This window comes from Lotus japonicus, chromosome 4 (genome assembly GCF_012489685.1).
Source record: "Lotus japonicus ecotype B-129 chromosome 4, LjGifu_v1.2".
NCBI lineage: Eukaryota > Viridiplantae > Streptophyta > Magnoliopsida > Fabales > Fabaceae > Lotus > Lotus japonicus.
The window spans coordinates 45,780,122-45,797,885 of record NC_080044.1 but is presented as its reverse complement, the minus strand read 5'-3'; the positions used below and the strand labels follow the sequence as shown (position 1 = coordinate 45,797,885).

General features: G+C 41.0%; 2 protein-coding genes across 8 annotated transcripts; both read left to right on the top strand.

Moving 5' to 3' along the window:
* Positions 1–6,685: 6,685 nt before the first annotated feature.
* On the top strand, positions 6,686–15,389 carry LOC130710421 (increased DNA methylation 1-like). Of its 7 annotated transcripts, none has more exons than XM_057559693.1 (12): positions 6,686–7,124; positions 7,792–7,953; positions 8,122–8,890; positions 8,993–9,232; positions 12,221–13,390; positions 13,524–13,629; positions 13,787–13,884; positions 14,040–14,266; positions 14,388–14,474; positions 14,634–14,733; positions 14,825–15,020; positions 15,098–15,389. In XM_057559693.1, the coding sequence occupies exons 4-12, from the start codon at positions 9,227–9,229 to the stop codon at positions 15,244–15,246; spliced, it is 2,139 nt and encodes a 712-aa protein (XP_057415676.1). In that variant the 5' UTR covers positions 6,686–7,124; positions 7,792–7,953; positions 8,122–8,890; positions 8,993–9,226; the 3' UTR covers positions 15,247–15,389. The 7 variants fall into 7 exon arrangements, with proteins under 7 accessions (XP_057415676.1, XP_057415678.1, XP_057415677.1 ...); XM_057559697.1 differs by having other exon boundaries at positions 6,687–7,124; positions 8,993–9,087; XM_057559695.1 differs by lacking the exon at positions 8,122–8,890 and having other exon boundaries at positions 9,024–9,232.
* Positions 15,390–15,486: 97 nt separating this feature from the next.
* Positions 15,487–16,781, top strand: LOC130712813 (uncharacterized). Its single transcript, XM_057562627.1, has 2 exons — positions 15,487–16,044; positions 16,185–16,781. Exons 1-2 carry the CDS (start codon positions 15,487–15,489, stop codon positions 16,779–16,781), a joined length of 1,155 nt encoding a protein of 384 aa, XP_057418610.1.
* The last annotated feature ends 983 nt before the right edge of the window (positions 16,782–17,764 follow it).

Here is a 17,764-nt window from a genome sequence, read left to right as displayed (position 1 = left end):
CCCCCAAGGCCAACAATATTTCGAGGCCGGAGACTAGGGCCTCATATTCAGTTTCGTTATTAGAGCAGCTCTCTTGAATTCGAAACATGAATTTAGTTGGAATGCCTTGCGAGGATACTATGAACATTCCAATTCCCGATCATGCCTTATGGCTTGAGCCATCGAAAAACAACTTCCAAGGCTGTAATCCTACATAAGTTATCTCTTTAGGCAAAGTATGATCTGCCAAGAAATCAGCTACTGCTTGCCCCTTAATTGCTTTCAAAGGGGCATAAGTGAGCGAATATTCGGTTAATGCTAAAGACCATTTACCAATTCGACTGTGCAAAATAGGCTTGGATAACATGTGCTTTATTATATCAAAGTGAGAGAAAACCATTACATCAACTGGCTTTATATAATATTTCAGCTTAGTACAAGAAAAGTACAGGCACAAACACAATTTCTCGATCATAGTGTATCGAGTTTCAACATCGTTTAACACACTGCTTAAATAAAATATGGCTCTTTCGACGCCTGCATCTTCGTCTTCTTGCGCCAACATACTCCCAATGGTTTTGTCTGTTGCTGAAATGTATAATCTCAATGTCTTTCCTTTTATGGGAGGAATCATTACTGGAGGACTTGCCAAATAGTCCTTGAGCTCATCAAATGCTTTTTGGTGCTCTGCTTCCCAGCGAAAAGCGTCTTATTTCTTCAGTCGAAGAAGTGATGAAAAAGGCTTAGTTTTGTCACTAAGATTGGCAATAAACCTTCTAAGGAAATTGACTTTGCCCAATAGTGACTGCAGTTGTTTCTTGCTGGCCGGTGGTCTGGTGTCGAGAATAGCTTTGGCTTTGTTCTTGTTGATTTCGATGCCTTTCTTGTGCACCACAAAACCCAAAAAATCACCTCCAATTACACCAAACGCACATTTAAGAGGGTTCATTTTTAAACCATGTATCCTCATTCTCTCGAATGACTTCCTCAAATGCGACAAATGTTCATCCCTGGATGGGGACTTAACCACTATGTCGTCGATATAAACCTGCATAAAAGTTTCAATGAAATCATGGAAGATGGTGTTCATTACCCTTTGGTAGGTCGCGCCAGCATTTTTCAAACCAAATGGCATGACCACCCACTCATACGTCCCTAAGGCACCAGGACATCAAAATGCTGTCTTCGACACATCCTCCTTGGCAAGGAAAATCTGGTTGTAGCCAGAGTATCCGTCCAATAAACTTAAATATTCGTGGCCTGCTGCTGAATCCACCATCATCTCGGCTATGGGCATGTTATACTCATCCTTGGGTGTGGCAGCATTCAGGTCTCGAAAATCTATGCAGACTCTCATCTTGCCATTTTTCTAGATTACTGGGACAACATTAGCTAGCCACTCGACATATTTGGCCGCTCTAATGAACTTGCACCTTTGCAATCTTTCGATTTCTTCTTTAATTTTCACCAGAACATCTGGATGGAATCTTCTGGGCAGTTGCTTCATTGGCTTTCTATCTTCTTTGATTGGCAGTTGTAACTCTACCAAATCTCGACTTAAACCGGGCATCTCGTCGTAATCCCAAGCGAAACAGTCCTTGAATTCTTTAACAGCTCTATCATTCTGCCTCTCAGTTCTGGATCAATCAAGGAACTTATATAAGTTGGCCTTTTCTTCGAACCATCTCCCAGGTCTATCTCCTCCAAAGGGTCTTGAGCCTCCATTTTCGTGGCATCCACTAAGGGTTTTTCGAATCCCAGAGGGCCATCATCATAGATGCAATCCAACCTTAGATCACCTATATCTTCCATGATCTTCTCACTTGGCTCATCCAAACACAAGTTATCCTCTTCATTTCGAGTTAACATCTCGACAGGCAACACTGAAGTTTCAATTTCTCCTTTGATGACCAGGTTTTTGGCCATTTTGTCGGCCTCTAGAGCCGTTCTTATCTTGTTTTCGGCTGCGTAAGCCGAAATTCGAGCCAAGCTCGAATTAATCATCATTATGTGGGGTTGCCACACTAGTGGCAGTTTCCTCACTTGCCACTTCCTTAGCGGCAATTTCATCTTCTTCACTATGCCAGCCACTCATGGCGTCCACTTTGCAGAACTCATTGAGATGCAACCCTCGAATTGGGTCTAGTGTCACTGAGTATTCTGAGTACGGGTTAAAATACTGATTAGCCACTATATCAAGCGGAGCAATTGTGGCCAAACTTTTCTCGAAGTTTTTTCTGCCGACATAGCCCGCTTCTGCCAAGTAGTAACTCTGGTCGGCTTGGACATTCTCGACAACTCCATCTGCTTTCCAGATGGATATCCTCTGATGTAAGGTAGAAGGCACTGCTCCTACCCCATGGATCCACTCTCTGCCCAATAGCAGGTTGTAGTTGGCCTTTGAAGGCACAACAATAAACAATGTAGATCTGCTCACTGTCCCTACGGTGATATTTAGCATGATTGCACCCATGGAGGTGCTGGTCTTGCCCTCATAGTCCGACAGGACCATATCATGGGGGATTACATCTGTCTCCGTCTTGCCCAACTTCTTCAACATGAACTTGGGCATTAGGTTGATTGCAGCACCACCGTCGACTAGTACCTTGTTCACCCCTCTTTCCTCCACTTTAGCCCACACGAATAAGGGCTTCAAATGGCTTTTCATGTGCTCTGAAGGCCTTTGGAAAATGGCCCTCTCATCCTCGACAGCTCCCCTTTGCATAACATAATAACACAACGGGTTATTATCAGCTTCTTCTTCGACGTAGTAGTCTTCATCGCTTTCAGTGACCTCAGATATTCTGTCGAAATCAGCCGGGAGAATAGGCACGATACAAATGATGTTGAGGTCTTCTCCATCACTCTCGTCGAAGTCCTCCAACATGTCCTCGTCCTCATCTTCAGCAGCCACTTTTACCTTCTCCTGAGTGGGGTTTGGCAAGGTCACTCCCTGTTTAATGGCTTGGTCCAGATGATTAATGATGGAAGCTATGCTTGGCTTGTCTTCTGGAATATCTGATGGCTTGACATGCCACAGGGATCAAAATTTACCACTTCTCTCTCGTTCAGCCTTCTTTTTCGTTAGGAAGCGTCAAAACTGGGTTCTGGTCATTTGCTCTGGACCGTAGTAATACCTCGAACCATAGGAATAGTTCCTCGATACCTAGGAGTTATTGACGTATGAGGATCCTTGGTTTTGGGAGTTATTGACCTAAACCATTGGTCTTTGGGTACGTCAGCGTCGGGGATGTAAGTTTTGCTTTTTCCTTTTTGGTCTTGGCCCCTACGACCATAGTGCTCCTGCTGGGCCACCTCTTCATGAGGATAAGTCAATCTTCTGGCTACAGGTGCTTTCTGGTGGTAATGCCTCTTCATCTCAGAGTCTTGGTAAGCCTTGGCCGCTGACTTGTCGAAGACAGCGCTGCACCTAGGGCACAACATGACTTCTTTTTCTCCATCTTGGCTTCGGGATAGAAACTCGACCACGGTTTCTCCAGCCTTGGGGTAAACTTTCTCCAAACTTGTATTTTCCACTGGTATTTCGACTGCCACTCCTTTGGTTTCTAGCTCTCCAAGAGTCAGGCCCAAGTCGAGTTTCTCGGCAATGTCTACCATGCAAATATTGAGGGGTTCCACGTAATTGGCTTCAACCTTCCTTGATGGATCTAAGTCCACTTTTGTTGGGCCTTTGGTCTTTTCGCCGTACTTGAGCCTGCCAGAATCCAATGCTCCTTGAACAAGGTCCCTGAAACGAACACATTGTGAGGTCCAATGGCAAAAAAAGTTATGGTACTTACAGTATTTCTTGCCTTTCTTCTGTTCAGAGGAAGGCGATTTTTGGTCTTTAGGGACCACAATTAAACCATCAGATACAAGTATATCATAAATTGCATCACATTTGGTCACATCAAAAGTATAAGTTTTAACAGTGGGAACACTGTCTTTGGGAGACTCTTCTCCCAACTTGTTTTCATAAGGCTTCAACGCCTTGCAAATGTAGGGATCCCCTGGCTGGAGTTCAGCCAAGTTGATGTCGTTGATATCGACTTCGGGAGAGACCTCATGATATACACACTGGGTTGGACACACAGACTCTGTATCTATGTAGGCCACTTTCTCTTTTTTAGGCCATCTGTGAGCTGTTTTAGCCTTCTCATCGTTCTTTTCCGCTTTGATTAACTCAACATGTCTCACTCTCTCCGCGAGCTGAGACATCTCTCGAATATACTGCGTATCGAGTTTCTTCCTAATCGAATACTCTAAACCACCTGCGGCCAAAACAACTAACTCGTGTTCTGGGACATAGGTGAAGCATCGAGATTTCAACATCCTGAACCTATTCAAGTAATCGTCAATGGACTCCGCGTTCTTTCTTTTGACGCTGGCTAAGTCTTTCAGGCTCACCTTGCATTCCCCTCTAAAGAATTGCTCATGGAAAATCCTTTCCAGTTGTGTCCAAGTATGGACTGACCTTGGGGCAAAGGTTGTGAACCATGTAAATGCGTTTTTCGTCAAAGAACTAGGAAAATACTTCATTTTCAGGTTTTCATTAATGGCCAAGTCTCCAGCCTCAATCTGGTATCTAGCCACGTGTTATACGGTGGACTCTCCTGAATCACCGGAAAACTTAGTGAACTTCGAGACTTTCCAGCCTCGAGGGAGCTCTGCGTCGAGAACTTCCTCAGTAAAGGCTGAGATGAAATGGGGTCTGTTGGCAAAACCCACATTAAAACCATGTTGGTTCAACAATTGTTCGACAACTGCAGCAACATTTTGTTGCCCCCAGCGTTTTGATGTCGAATTCTTTCCAATATCCCATCAGCATGTTCATTCATGTCTACCACATATGGGTTCTATGGCACAACTTGTGCCCCATTCTCTTCGAATAAAGGATTTTGTTCTATATTCGGGTAAAGTTGCACAGGCCTTCGAGTAGGGACCGCGACTGGGGGGATTGGCCCAATCCCTGGTAATGGCGCGACTTCGACTTGGCCTCCTAACACTGTTGCCAGGCGTCCCATTTGATGGGCCAACTGTTGGTTATTGGCATTAGTATTTTGGATCAAGGGATTTATGATTTCCCCAATCTGTCGAGATAACATGTTGACCATCTCATGATTACTATCATCAACTTGTTGTCGAATAGCCTGAAGTGAGCCTGAGTTCATACCTGTTGGCCAATATAATTGTGAACTCTGGCCCGTAGTAAAGGTCGGTGGGCTCATACGACTCCCTAAGTTTAACATAGTCCCATTTGCCCCAAAAGGGAGCATTCCAAATGGTGGGATATTCTCAGAGAACGTCGAGTAATTGCCTTGCAAGCCTTGCATCAATGATGTAGGCATGCCAAATGGCATATCTCTCGCGGGTAAGGAGGCGTTTGGCATGAATGATGCTTGGCCTACGTTGGCCACTCCTTTTGTATGGCCTGGACTGTCGTGGAAATGGGCATTTCCGCTACAGCAGACACTACCACTGCTTGGGGCGGTGTAGGGACGCCGGAGCTTGTTCCATGAGGCAATTCCTCATGGCTGTTACCACTACTTCCACCAGGACTTCCTTGATTCACCACATTAAATCCCTGGGGGGAGGTTCAGCCTCTGTTGTTCGTCATACTTACTGTTCTACCACTTCTCAAGTGCATAAAACCAAATCACGTAAATAAAGAACAAGTAGCAGTTAGCATGCAATGAACACAACACACAAAACACTTATGTAAAACTTAGTTTTCACAAAAAGGTCCCCCTGGGCCTGCCAATTTGTTTACAGTGATATTTAGTAAACAAACATTCTCCAAATCCGATTGGAAAAAGTTTAAGAAGTTAAGAATTTTGCGAATTAAGGCCCCTTTTGGGAAAACGTCTTGCCAAAGCGTTGCGTGTGAAAGCTAGACAACTCGACAACCGTGTGTCAAGAGTGAAATCGATAAGTTAATAGACTTGCAAATTATGAATTCCGAATTGCATTAAACAAACAAAAGGGTACATCAAATAAGTCGAAAAACAACTAATTACATTAGACAGAAAGAAATCGACAGAAAAGCAAAAGTGAAGAAATGACAATCTTAAAACACTTAAAGGCATGAAACATAAATGACTGGCTCAGCAACATACTCCTCCATGATCACGTTAGGCTCATTGAGTCTCTTTGATGCGGACATATGAGCTTTTTAGTGAGTTTTTTAGAGTTGAGTTGAGAACCATTTTTCTGAATCAGATTCTCCTATTTATAGAGCTCCATGTCCCTTGTACTCTTGGCGGTTTTCCCTCCTTACTGGAGGGTGAGTTCCATGTGTAGTGGTGAAAGTGGTTTTCTTCAACCGTTTCCTGGCCACGTGGATAGCCATCGTGGGGAGAAGCACACGCTTTTCCAACTGCTTTAGTCAATGCCACACGTGGTAAACATGCCCGTGTTTATAGCACTGGTTGCCAGTGTGTTTGTCGAATTCCACCATCCCTTTTTGACTTAACATTTTTCCTGACTCTTCTGGTTCATGTTTTCGACAAGGCCCATACTTTTTGGGCCAAATATTTTGGGCCAACATAAGGTATTTAAATACATTATATACTTATAACTTTGAGTCATTATGTAACTCAATTTGCTTAAATATACAAAAAATTTAATAAGTATATAATAATAATACCAATTTGGTCTGACCTAATCTGAGCCTGTGGTAAACTAGACCATAAGCCCCTACGAACCGGCATGGCGTATTCCCAACTCTGCTTAGCAATTTCCGTCCAATTGTCCATAAGCTAAACCCATAGCAATTTTCAGTGTAATTTCACTTCATCTTTAAAATAGCTTTCATATTCGATTCCTGATTCGCTTCATCTATTTCTTCGAAATCTGTGCGTTGTTTCTATTTTGGGTTCTGGTTGCTATCTGTGCTGGTGAACCCCAAATTGAAACTCACCATCGATTCCTCTATTCCATGTTCCTTGCTGAATCTAAACGAATCAAAATGAGAAATTCAGCTATGGGGAAACAAGATATGCAGAACCTGTTGCAGATGGGGAAAATCGCAATCCATTGGTGCGAATGGGTACCTGGGGATGAAAGCTTGCACTTTGCTCCACCAACATGCTTCCAACATCGCATCCAACAACCTGGGCTGCGGAACCTAACAACAACATTAAATGGTAAAGCTGTTTAACCTTTGGAGTTCCATCTTCTGTTTGTTAATTTTTTTGGAGGGTGTTTGTTCTATCCTCTTATTTTTTTGTTAATGAAGTTAGGACAGATTTGTTGCAGTACCTATTTATGTTTAAGAGAATCTGACAAGCAAAAATATGATGATTCAATAACTAAATATGGTTTATTCACATTTCTTGTTTTGGATACACACTTGAGAGTTCTATGACATAATTTTGCCTAGGACTGACATTTAATTTAATCAGCCGTTAATTATACATAGTCGACTTGAAGCAATATCTAGTTTCTTCAATTCTAAGTAGTTACTGATTTTAGTCCCAGCCATCAATTTCCATTCCTTCACCAATGTTTAGTACATGAGTTCTTATTCAGGATGTTTCTTCAAGAGATAATGAGATCAATCCATCATCTTACCTTTCAAGTACTAGCATTTTTCAATGACATAATCAATGCAAGAAGAAGTACTATTATAGTTGTTGGAAAGATCTTGGAGGCCACTTAGGTGGGTTAATAACTTTAGGGAAACTATTGTAGTGTTTCCTTTTCTTGTCTAATCCAAAACAATTTTGAACAACTATAAATGCTAGAAGATACGGAAATTTTTTATATAGATTGTGTCTGAAAGGACTCTCTATTTCCTATATTTTGGGCTAGGACTCATGTATCCTCCACAAGAAACAATCTTGCTTGAGCTGGTTAAGATAACATGCCGCGGGTAAGCTCTCCCTCCGAGTATTTAATGCAGCTGCAAGCCTAGTGATCAAACTCGAGACATTTGGTTCAGTTAGACCAACTGGCTGATCCACCCACTCAGTGGTAAATGAATTCCTCATTTTCTATCTTCTACTAGTAACTTTTTTTGGTTAACATGCTGGAGAGTTTGAAAGAAGGACCACACTTTAGTCAAATTTTAGTATGTAAGTTTATGAAATGAATTTCCCTATTCTCCATCTATCAATTATTTTGTTTTTGGCAAACATGCAGGAAAGTTTACAAGAAGGGCCACATTCTAATCAAATAGTTAATGTTGCTCGGGTAGCATTTTATCTATTGAAGTGCTAAAACTCTGCATTGAAATACTTAATACCTGCTTTTATCCATTACATCCCATATTATAGAACATAAGAAACTGGATTTCACAACTTCTGTCAGCCTTGTGACCTGGCAGACAGAGAAATGGAGCAGAACAAAATACTGTCTTATGCCTGACATAAACAGTTATGAAAAATTGCACAAGTTTCTTTTCTTATTCTTATCTAAGATTGGGTTATAAAAACACATCTAATAGAATATCTACACAAGGAAGCTTACAATTAATGATGGATTAGACAATGAATAAGTGAAACACATTTTGGCAAGTGTGGCTTAGCACAAACGAGGGCCAAGTCTCCCCGTCTGTTATTTTGACTTGATACAAGCTTTTTTGCTGTTTCACGATATAATAATATTATTTGCTTTTGTGGATTTTACCAATACAAATCCTTTTAATTGCAATTATTTTACAAGAAATAATATTTAAAATGAAAGCAGAAGCACTTGTCAATATAAATACAATGTAACCCTACCCTAGCCTTGTACAATTCGGGAATCCCCAAATTCATATCACTCGTTCACTACTACTGGTAAACACCTAGCTGCCGAAGACTGCATGCAGTCTAAATTCGTTGCCCGATATCCTGCTCTTGAGGACGTGGAATATCTAATTTGTTTTTCAAAGACCTGAAAGGGAAGAACATTTTCTCGATTTCCGCTGGTATAATTTTCTCGTTCTCGTTCGCATGTGGCATGAGCTCTTGCACTAAGTGCAGATTTTCAGCTCAAATTTATTTCTATCTAACATTTTCCAACTGTGCAGGCATTTCATAGTAGATTATTTTCTTCTGCAGTGATCACTGCTCAAAGATCTGCTACAGCAAGAATCTAGGGCAAAGATCTCATTCCAAATTGAAGGTATCTTTTCTTTTCGGTAATAATTTATGCTATGGTTGTGAGTCTATATGGCAGATGATTACCTCTACCCTTGCTGAGGAAAGTGTTCAGATCTCCTCAATTAAAGTGTGGATTGCCTGAATGGCAAGTGCAATTTTGCATGCAGGTAGCTTTGGACTTGTTTGATTCCCTTAATTTTTGGAGTTTTAAGAATTTTTTTCAAAAATAATTTTTAAAACCTATTTTTCAAAAGAAAAGTAAAAAAGCTGCTTGAGCGAGATTTTTGGTGAGATTGAAAGACGTATGAAAAAACAATAACAGAGAATATCTGAGAAATATTTTGTAATTTTAGCTTTAAAGCATGGTAGTCTAAATCCTGATTTCAATCCCTTAATCTAATGATGGTGCAATTACAATGGACCTGGGTGATTGAAATCTCTTGCATAATCTTTTTCTGGCTAAATCTGACCATTAACGTGATTAAAATCGCCTTAGTCGTGATTATGCGATTAAGCTACGCGTGTTGTTTCGCAAAACCCTTTTTTTTGAGTCGCCAGGCCCCCTTCTCTCCCCCACTGCATTGACGATGAGAGACTTAGACTGAGGCTGGCACGTCAAGTGGCGGTGTTTGGATTGGGGCTGGTTCCGAGGCTGTTTTAGTATGACATTCCTATGAATTGAGTTATGTTTTATGACTCCACTTGCAGACACTTTCTTGCTTCCGAATCCCCCATTCGTGAATCCTGCTCTTTGCTTGGGCCTTTCCTGTCTTTCATTCGTGTAAGCTCTCTGCCCTCTTCCACCAAGACAGTCATTCTAACACATGCTGAGAAGTTTCTCCACTTTGAAAGTTCAGTCTATTTTGATTTCTTGAGAGATTCCATTATGAACATTTCCTCCTTCCCCTGTAGTACGCTAGCCTGTAGTGAACTTCAGTAGGACCGTGGTGGTATCAATGCACCTTTTCGTTGATACTTATTTACAGCACGTAAACTAGATGTTAAAGCTTCTGTAGTTGGCTTCTATTAGCACAAAAGATAGATATGAAATGCCTCTTTTAGAGTTAGAGTATCTTGAAGTGTTGGGCTCAATAGTGTCCTTTCGTGCTTGGCTGGAAGGAATAGAAAGAATACAATTATCATAAAGAAAGCCGAGAGAGCTCCTATATATTACATTATAGCGGGAGAAATTCCAACATGAAAGAAAGCAACACCCATCCTAAACAATATCTCATTGAATAAAGGTACAAGGCTCTCAGAGAGAGCCATGCCATGAAATGAAGGAGAGACTCGAATAGAGATTGGGACGAACAAACAGAGCGGCAAAGCGGATCGTTAAGCCTGGTGGTTCTGTACGTAAGAGAATATCCCACTGGTCGATCAATCAATGAAATTATTCCTACAATTGTGGTGGTACCAGCTTGGCCACTTAGCTCAGAAACCTTCTACCCACTATAAGAAAAGTAGGGGCGCTTACCCACTCTAATAGTTCGCCTCACAGCTCACCTTGGAAGTATGGGTTCCCGGAAAAACTTCCACTCCCCTCGTTGGTAATCACCAATGAACTACGGCTACGACTAGTACCACGACCAAGATTCTTTCTACCACGACCTCACGCGGTAAACCACTTTTTCGAGGGTTTCCAAACTCAATGTGCATATCTCTCTGATCCAGCTGTCTGGTCTTAATTGTGTCCTCACCCGGGATCTCCTGTTTCTAAGATCCAAGCAGCTTATTATTGCTCTTCTCCTTCTCCCTTATCCTTCCGCCACTGGATCAACAAGTTCTAGTCATTTGATGAAAACCAAGTGTGGACTCGTTCCTAACGCCATAACAGTTATATTCCTTTATTTCTCCTCGACGTACACGCAATCTTACCCTATGTTTGTCTTTACAAATGGTCCTAACAGTGCATTCTAAGCGCCAATCTCGATTCTCCTCGCAGAGTACAACTTTTTTTAAGTGTTCCTTAGTAATTTATAGTGTTTTTGTTGTTGTTGTTTCTGCTATTTTATATGGATATATATAAGGAATTTTGCTAAATCTTACCATTGATCTTGTGATTATGGGATTTACGATCAATACCCCTCTCCGATTAAATCCATAATCCTTATTTTGAATATCTTGCCTTAAAATCTAAAACGAGAAAAACTGTGTTTTAAAACGAGACAAACAAGTTTTCTTCTTCTTTTGTATTTAAGAACTAAACTCTTTTTTATAACCGTAATCAAGACACCCTTCATTATTTGTTTTGCTTGATTGATGTATAATTCGTAAGATATGTTCTGGTATAGATCATGCTGTCATGACCTATTTTAAGAGAGAGAGAGAGAGAGAGAGAGAGAGAGAGAGAGAGACACTCTCGAAATTGTCTCATTCTATCTTCGTTTTTCTACTATTTTCCTTGTAAGCTCTATCATAGAATTCTGGGTTTTCTCCAGAATTCTCAGTAAATAATATACTGTTCCTCAATTTCCCTTCTGAAAATCCGGGTTCCTAACACAATTACTTATTATGCATAGAATAAAACATAATATGTTTTTCATTCAAGTTGGTATCAGAGCCTCTATGACTAAGTGGTCTCGAGTTCGACCCTTGGCGCCCCCTATTATTCTAATTGTAAGTGGAATTTCAACACTTGGTAGGTGGGCCTGTGCATCATCCACTCTTCAAGCCCAAGTGGGCTCTTGCGTGAGGGGGCGTGTTAGATTATAATATAAAAAATTCATGTGTTCGGTTTAAATCTGTAAGTGATATAGCAGCATGACGTTCTTCTAAAATTTTATATAAAGACTATGCTATAATAAACTACATGTCATATGATTTTATATAAAGACTATGCTATAAAAAACTACATAAAATTCTTCTTATAGTTGCGTAGAAATGAAGCATAAATCAAAAAGTAAAGATTAACTGTTCTTCTTAGCATACAAGGTGCAGGAAATTTTTTAACAAATTTAAGCAAAGGCAAGCTGTTGCTTCCTCGTAGTTTTACCAGGAATTTCATTGTAACTGTATGAACATTATAAGTCTCAATAAACACTAATTTGAAGATGGTAATGAGATTCAATGTAGTATTTCTCAGACAAACGTGATTGTTGTGCTGGTTTGTGAGTATGAATGTCCTCTTAAGCTATTTTCTAATTTTGCCACAGATATTTTGGCATCATAAATTGTCAGAACTTCCAATGGCTGGTACAAACAGCATGAGGCATCGCAAACAAGATGTAAACTATGCAGATCGAAGCAATCATGAAAGTGATGAACACAGTTCTGATCCAGATTATTCAAGGGGTATGCGTCAAGGAGGACGAAAAAAAAGAAAGAGCACAAGAGGTGGACAGGGTTTTGGAGGTGCAAAAACAAGATCATCCTCTCAAAGAGCAATGCAGAGCTCAGGTGCAGATTTGAATGCAAGATATGGACATGGTAGACGAGGTGAAAAGACAACTGTATCCACAACACTGGACATGGAGACTCAAATGGTGGATTTAATTAATGTTCCATTTGCTGAAATGGTGGAACCAAGTTTAGATTCAGTTGCAAGGCATGGAGCGAGTCGTGGACAAGGTGGGAACTCAAGCTCTACAAGAGAAATGGAGACTGAACTTGTGGATTCAGGTGTGGTTGTGACTGATAGAAACGCAGCACAGAGTCATGGACAAGGTGGAAAAGGTCATAGGCATGGTGGGCATGGTGGTGGACAGGGGGGACAAAGGTGTAGGCATGGCACAAAGAGTCCTGGATCTCAGCAAAGGGAAGCTGACGGGAAAAGAAACAAGGAAACTGGTAATCCTGGACCAAGTTCAATTGTGAAAAAAGGTCCATCATCATCTGAAGGACAAGCTATAAACGTGAGGAGAGGTTCACCTTTACCTCTACAAGCAAGGTCATGTCAAAGAACCATTCTGTCATGGTTGATCGATCGTGAGGTTATTAAAGAATTTGAACAAGTGGACTATTTTTATGGGTCTGAGCAGGTACCAAACGCGACGGGATTAATTACCAGGGGTGGTATATTATGCAACTGCTGCCAGAGGGAAATATCAGTATGGACCTTTGAGAAGCATGCTGGAAGTGAACTTGGAGAACCATATGAACATATGTACCTCCCTCGCAAAGATGAAAATACATGCCTCCAGGACCTCCTGATTACAGCTTGGCTTAATGCAAACGAGATTAAACTCCGATGTCCGTTTTCGTATGTGCCCAAAGAAAATGCTGCTGAACAAAATGATGGTGCATGTTCAATCTGTGGAGATGGGGGAGACTTGATCTCCTGTGACACATGTCCCTCCACATATCATTCTTTATGCATATCGAAGGTAATCAAATTGATTTTTTACTTCATTTTCTGGAAAAGGGTCTTTTTATGTTCCCCGAAACAGTTTTGTTGGTTTATATTTTTTATTTGATGATCTACATAATTATTGTGAATTCTTTCCTTTTAAACTGCAGAGGGTGCCCCACAGTGGTTGGTTGTGTCCATATTGTATATGCAAATACTGCAGGCGGGGGGAAGAGAGTAAGGAATTAGTCACCTGCTCCCAATGCGATAAGAAATGTAAGTTTCTCATGATCTCCATTTTCCTCTTTTTGTGAGAAAAAGAGGGGGTGGGGTGTTGTTAACTTACAGAACTGGTGGGTTAACTCCTTTCCTCCCAATTTATATAACAAAATCAGTTGATGTAGCTGAAACAGCACTTTTCATGCTTTTATAGTTCATTGGGGGTGCTTGAAACATTATGAAAAAAAATTCTCAGAAGAAACCCTAGGCCCTGGCTGTACAAGATTATACTGTGGGCCAGGCTGCCGACAGGTATGTATTCTCTATGATTTGTGTCAATGATGTAAATCAAATACTATGTTTGGTTTTGGTTTAAAAACAAAAAGTAACGGTGTTAGGAGGAAGAGATTATTTTTGTGTTTTTTTCCCATCATATTTTAGAAATTTGACTTTGTCCTTTGTGAAAGATCTATGAGAAACTGGAGAACTCATTGCGAATCAGAAATGATATCTCTGAAAGCTACTCTTGGAGGGTTATCCATCCAAAAGCTGTTATCTCTGCTTCTAGGAATGCATATCTAGAAAATAATTTGAAGGTTGCAGTTACTTCGAAATTAATGGATGAAGCTTTTGCGACAATCATTGATAAAAAGACAGGCATCGATGTGGTGCAAAGTATTGCTTATAGTCGCGGGTAAGCTCTAGTTTAGTTCCTCTTTGAGCACACAACTCATTACTGCTGCTGTCATAATTTCCCCCCCTAACACTCTTCAACAATACAACCTTTTGATCCATTTCTGTCATCTACCATTCAGAGCAAACCTCAGAAGGGTAGATTTCAGTCGCTTTTATACCTTTGTCCTGGAGAAAGACGATGCGATCTTAGCTGCTGCTTCCATAAGGTATCCTCTTTCCGTTTTTTTAATCATCTTATCAACTTGGTTTGGTTATTGAGTTTGTGAGTACTCTTTGAAACTTAGCAATGTCAGTTCTATAATTTTGTTGCGTTAAACAAAGATTGAGATACATAGTTATTGACTTGTTACTTCATGACTCTTTAGGTTCCATGGGAGAGGGATGGCGGAAATGCCCTTTATTGCCACAGATAAGGCGTACAGGTGCCAAGGAATTTGCCGGTTGTTAATGAAGGAAATTGAATCTGTAAGTGTTGACACTTGTTTCCTATCACTGTCCTTCAAAGCATTATTATATACACATAGACATTTCTCATGGTCGTCACTGCCTATTCCAGTTCCTATGCAGCCTTCAGGTCAAAACCTTGGTTATTCCATCTGTTCCTGAGAATGTTGAAATGTGGACGCAGAAGTTCATTTTCAATTTGGTCAATGAGGTTAGCCGAGAGATAAAGAAAGAAATATCCTCTCACAACATCTTGACGTTCCCTCGAACTATGATTATGTACAAAGATTTGTGTGTGAGAACATCAGGTGAGTCTCGCTTTTGCTCTCATTCTTTCTTTTCCGCTCGATTTTTTCTCCTTTTCACTCATTTTCTCCTTCTACAGATGTTATCCAAGGCGCAGACGATCAAGTTGAATCTCAGAATGACGAGGAACCACTACTAGCACTTCAAACTGAAGTCCATGAACCACAAAGGGAGCAGGCTGAGAGATCACATCTTGATTTGAATGTGGAACCTCTGCAGGACTGTTAAGGAAATAACCAAAGTTATGATGAAAACTTCAGACAATTTTCAACATTTTATCTTGAATATTTTTAAATTAATCCATTACTGTATAAATTCTTGTTTGTTTAAATTTCTATTCACAGGTATCATGTCATTGGATTTTATTTTCAGTTCTTTTTGTGTCCCTTATTGGGAAATTGTTTTCAATACTCTCGTAATACATATGCCCGAATGTTTCCCAAGTCCGTGGCTTGTTTACTACGATGAATGCATGGGAAGATTAATGCATGTTGGTTGGTTGGTGATGCTCCAATGGTCTTTAGTGAGGATATAGTGAAACAATTTGGAACTGTCCATGTCTCTGATCTTATGTTGCCTGGCTCTTTGGTGTGGAACAAACCTCTGATTGAGTTTGTGTGCTGCCCTCCCACGGCTAGTGCTATTCTTGCTATGCCTCTTCCTCTAGTTCCTCGTATGGACATTTTTTATTGGCCTTGGACCCCTGATGGATTGTATTCTACAAAATTCGGGTATCAGTTTCTCCGTAGGGAAGATGAGAGTGGCCATGGCTCATCCTCTCATGCTCCATCGCTGCCGAGTGCTTGCTGGAAGGGTTTGTGGAAGGCTCCAACCCTCCCTCGTCGTCGTGAGACAGCTTGGCGTGCCTGCTTGGGGGTTCTTCCTGTGAACACTATCCTTCATGCTCGCGGATTGGCCGTGGATCCAGTTTGCCCACGATGCCCTGACGAGGTGGAAACGATTGAGCATGCTTTGCTATGTTGCCTCATGGCGAGAATGGTGTGGTTTGCGAGCCCCTTGGTCTACGTTTGCATTCGGGGCGTCCTTTCCACGAGGTCATGCATGGCTTGCTGCAGCAGCGGGATGATGAATTTCTGGGCAAGTTTATGACGCTGCTGTATGTGTTGTGGTGCACACGGAATGAACTCGTTTTCAATGATACACAGGCGACGGTGGAACAAGTTCTTAAGCGTGTGAGCACCCTTCTCCCTCCCTCTGATTTACAGCCCGTTATGCAGCGGTCCTCACGGTCTCTTCCACCGGTGTGGAGCCGACCTGCTGTTGGTGTCTTCAAGGTGAATTTGGATGCGGCGCTTCAACAGAACGGAGAGGCAGGAGGTGGGTTGATAGCTCGAGACAGCTATGGAGAGGTTATTGCAGCGGCGTGCCGGCTCCTTGGACCTGTTCTCGCGCCTTCAATAGCGGAGGCTCTAGCTCTTCGATGGGCGATGCTTATGGCCAAGGATTTGGGGCTTCGACGTGTCGCTTTTGAGACGGATTGCTTGGTGTTGTTTGACGTATGGAGTCGTACCAATGGTTCTTCTATTTTAGATTCAATTGTAATGGATTGTCGTTATTTGCTTCCAAATTTTGATGTTTTCAGTTTTCTGTTTGTTCGTCGTTCGGGTAATTGTGCGGCGGATGCTCTTGCTCATTTATCTTTTAGCTATAGAGACTTTGTTTGCCTTGAGGAGGTTCCTCAAGAGGTACTTGACATTGTCCAATATGATGTAATGACCTCTAGGCCCTCTTTTTCTTCTTAATTGAATGAAATTGGTTTAAAAAAAATAATAATAATACGATGAGAATGTGAGGTGCATGAAATTTGAAGCCTAAACGTTTTATTGAGAATCCGATACGCCAACATCACCTTGATCTTCTCATTCTTATGAAAATTCATTGTCCCTTTGCCTGATGTCAAAATTTTGGGAAAAGCCAAGGTTTGTGGAAGCTAAGGGTCATGCGAGAAGGATTTGGATTTTGGGTTCAAAAAACAATTGTTTCTTTGTTATGTAGTAGTGTGAATTTGTGATACAATGGAGAAACTACAAATCACCTTGCAGCCCTTGCCCACTGTATATGCTTGACTGTTGATTGAGGGTTTTAATGAAGTTCTCTTTCTCTTGGAAGTTCATGGTGGCCACTTCCATTCGACTAGATCACTTGGATTTGACAAGGTCCTTATGAAGCACTTCATGGTAAAGGATCCTGGATCACAAACCAGGAGGAACTTGAGCTTGATGCTTTCACCTACTACCATAATTTGTTTTCCTTCCTAATCAAGCAAAACCCTAGCAATCTGATCAATCAAAATGCTCCAAAGATCAACTAGGAAGGTGTTTCAACCATACTTGCTCCTAATTCGAAGGATGAAGTTTGAGTAGCAGTGATGGGGATGAAGTATTTCAAACCCGTGAGGCCAGAAGGTTTTCCAATGGGTTTTTTTAAATAATATTGAGATTTTTCATTAGAGCAGTGCTATTTGTTACGACTAATATTTTGAAGAAATGTAAGAAAGAGATTGTGTAGTGCTGTTGGAGAAAACTATAGGACCCCACTAACCATACATTGTGGAATTTGATTGGAGAAGTGAGTTTAAAACTGCTCATTCTTACTTTTCTTCCAGAAATCATTCGTATTACATTTTCCTTTTCATTAAATCATGGGCCCTTTCCTTTGGTCCCTCTCTTCTTGACACCCTGTTGTTCTGATTCCTAAAGTTAATCTACCAACACATTCTAAAGAG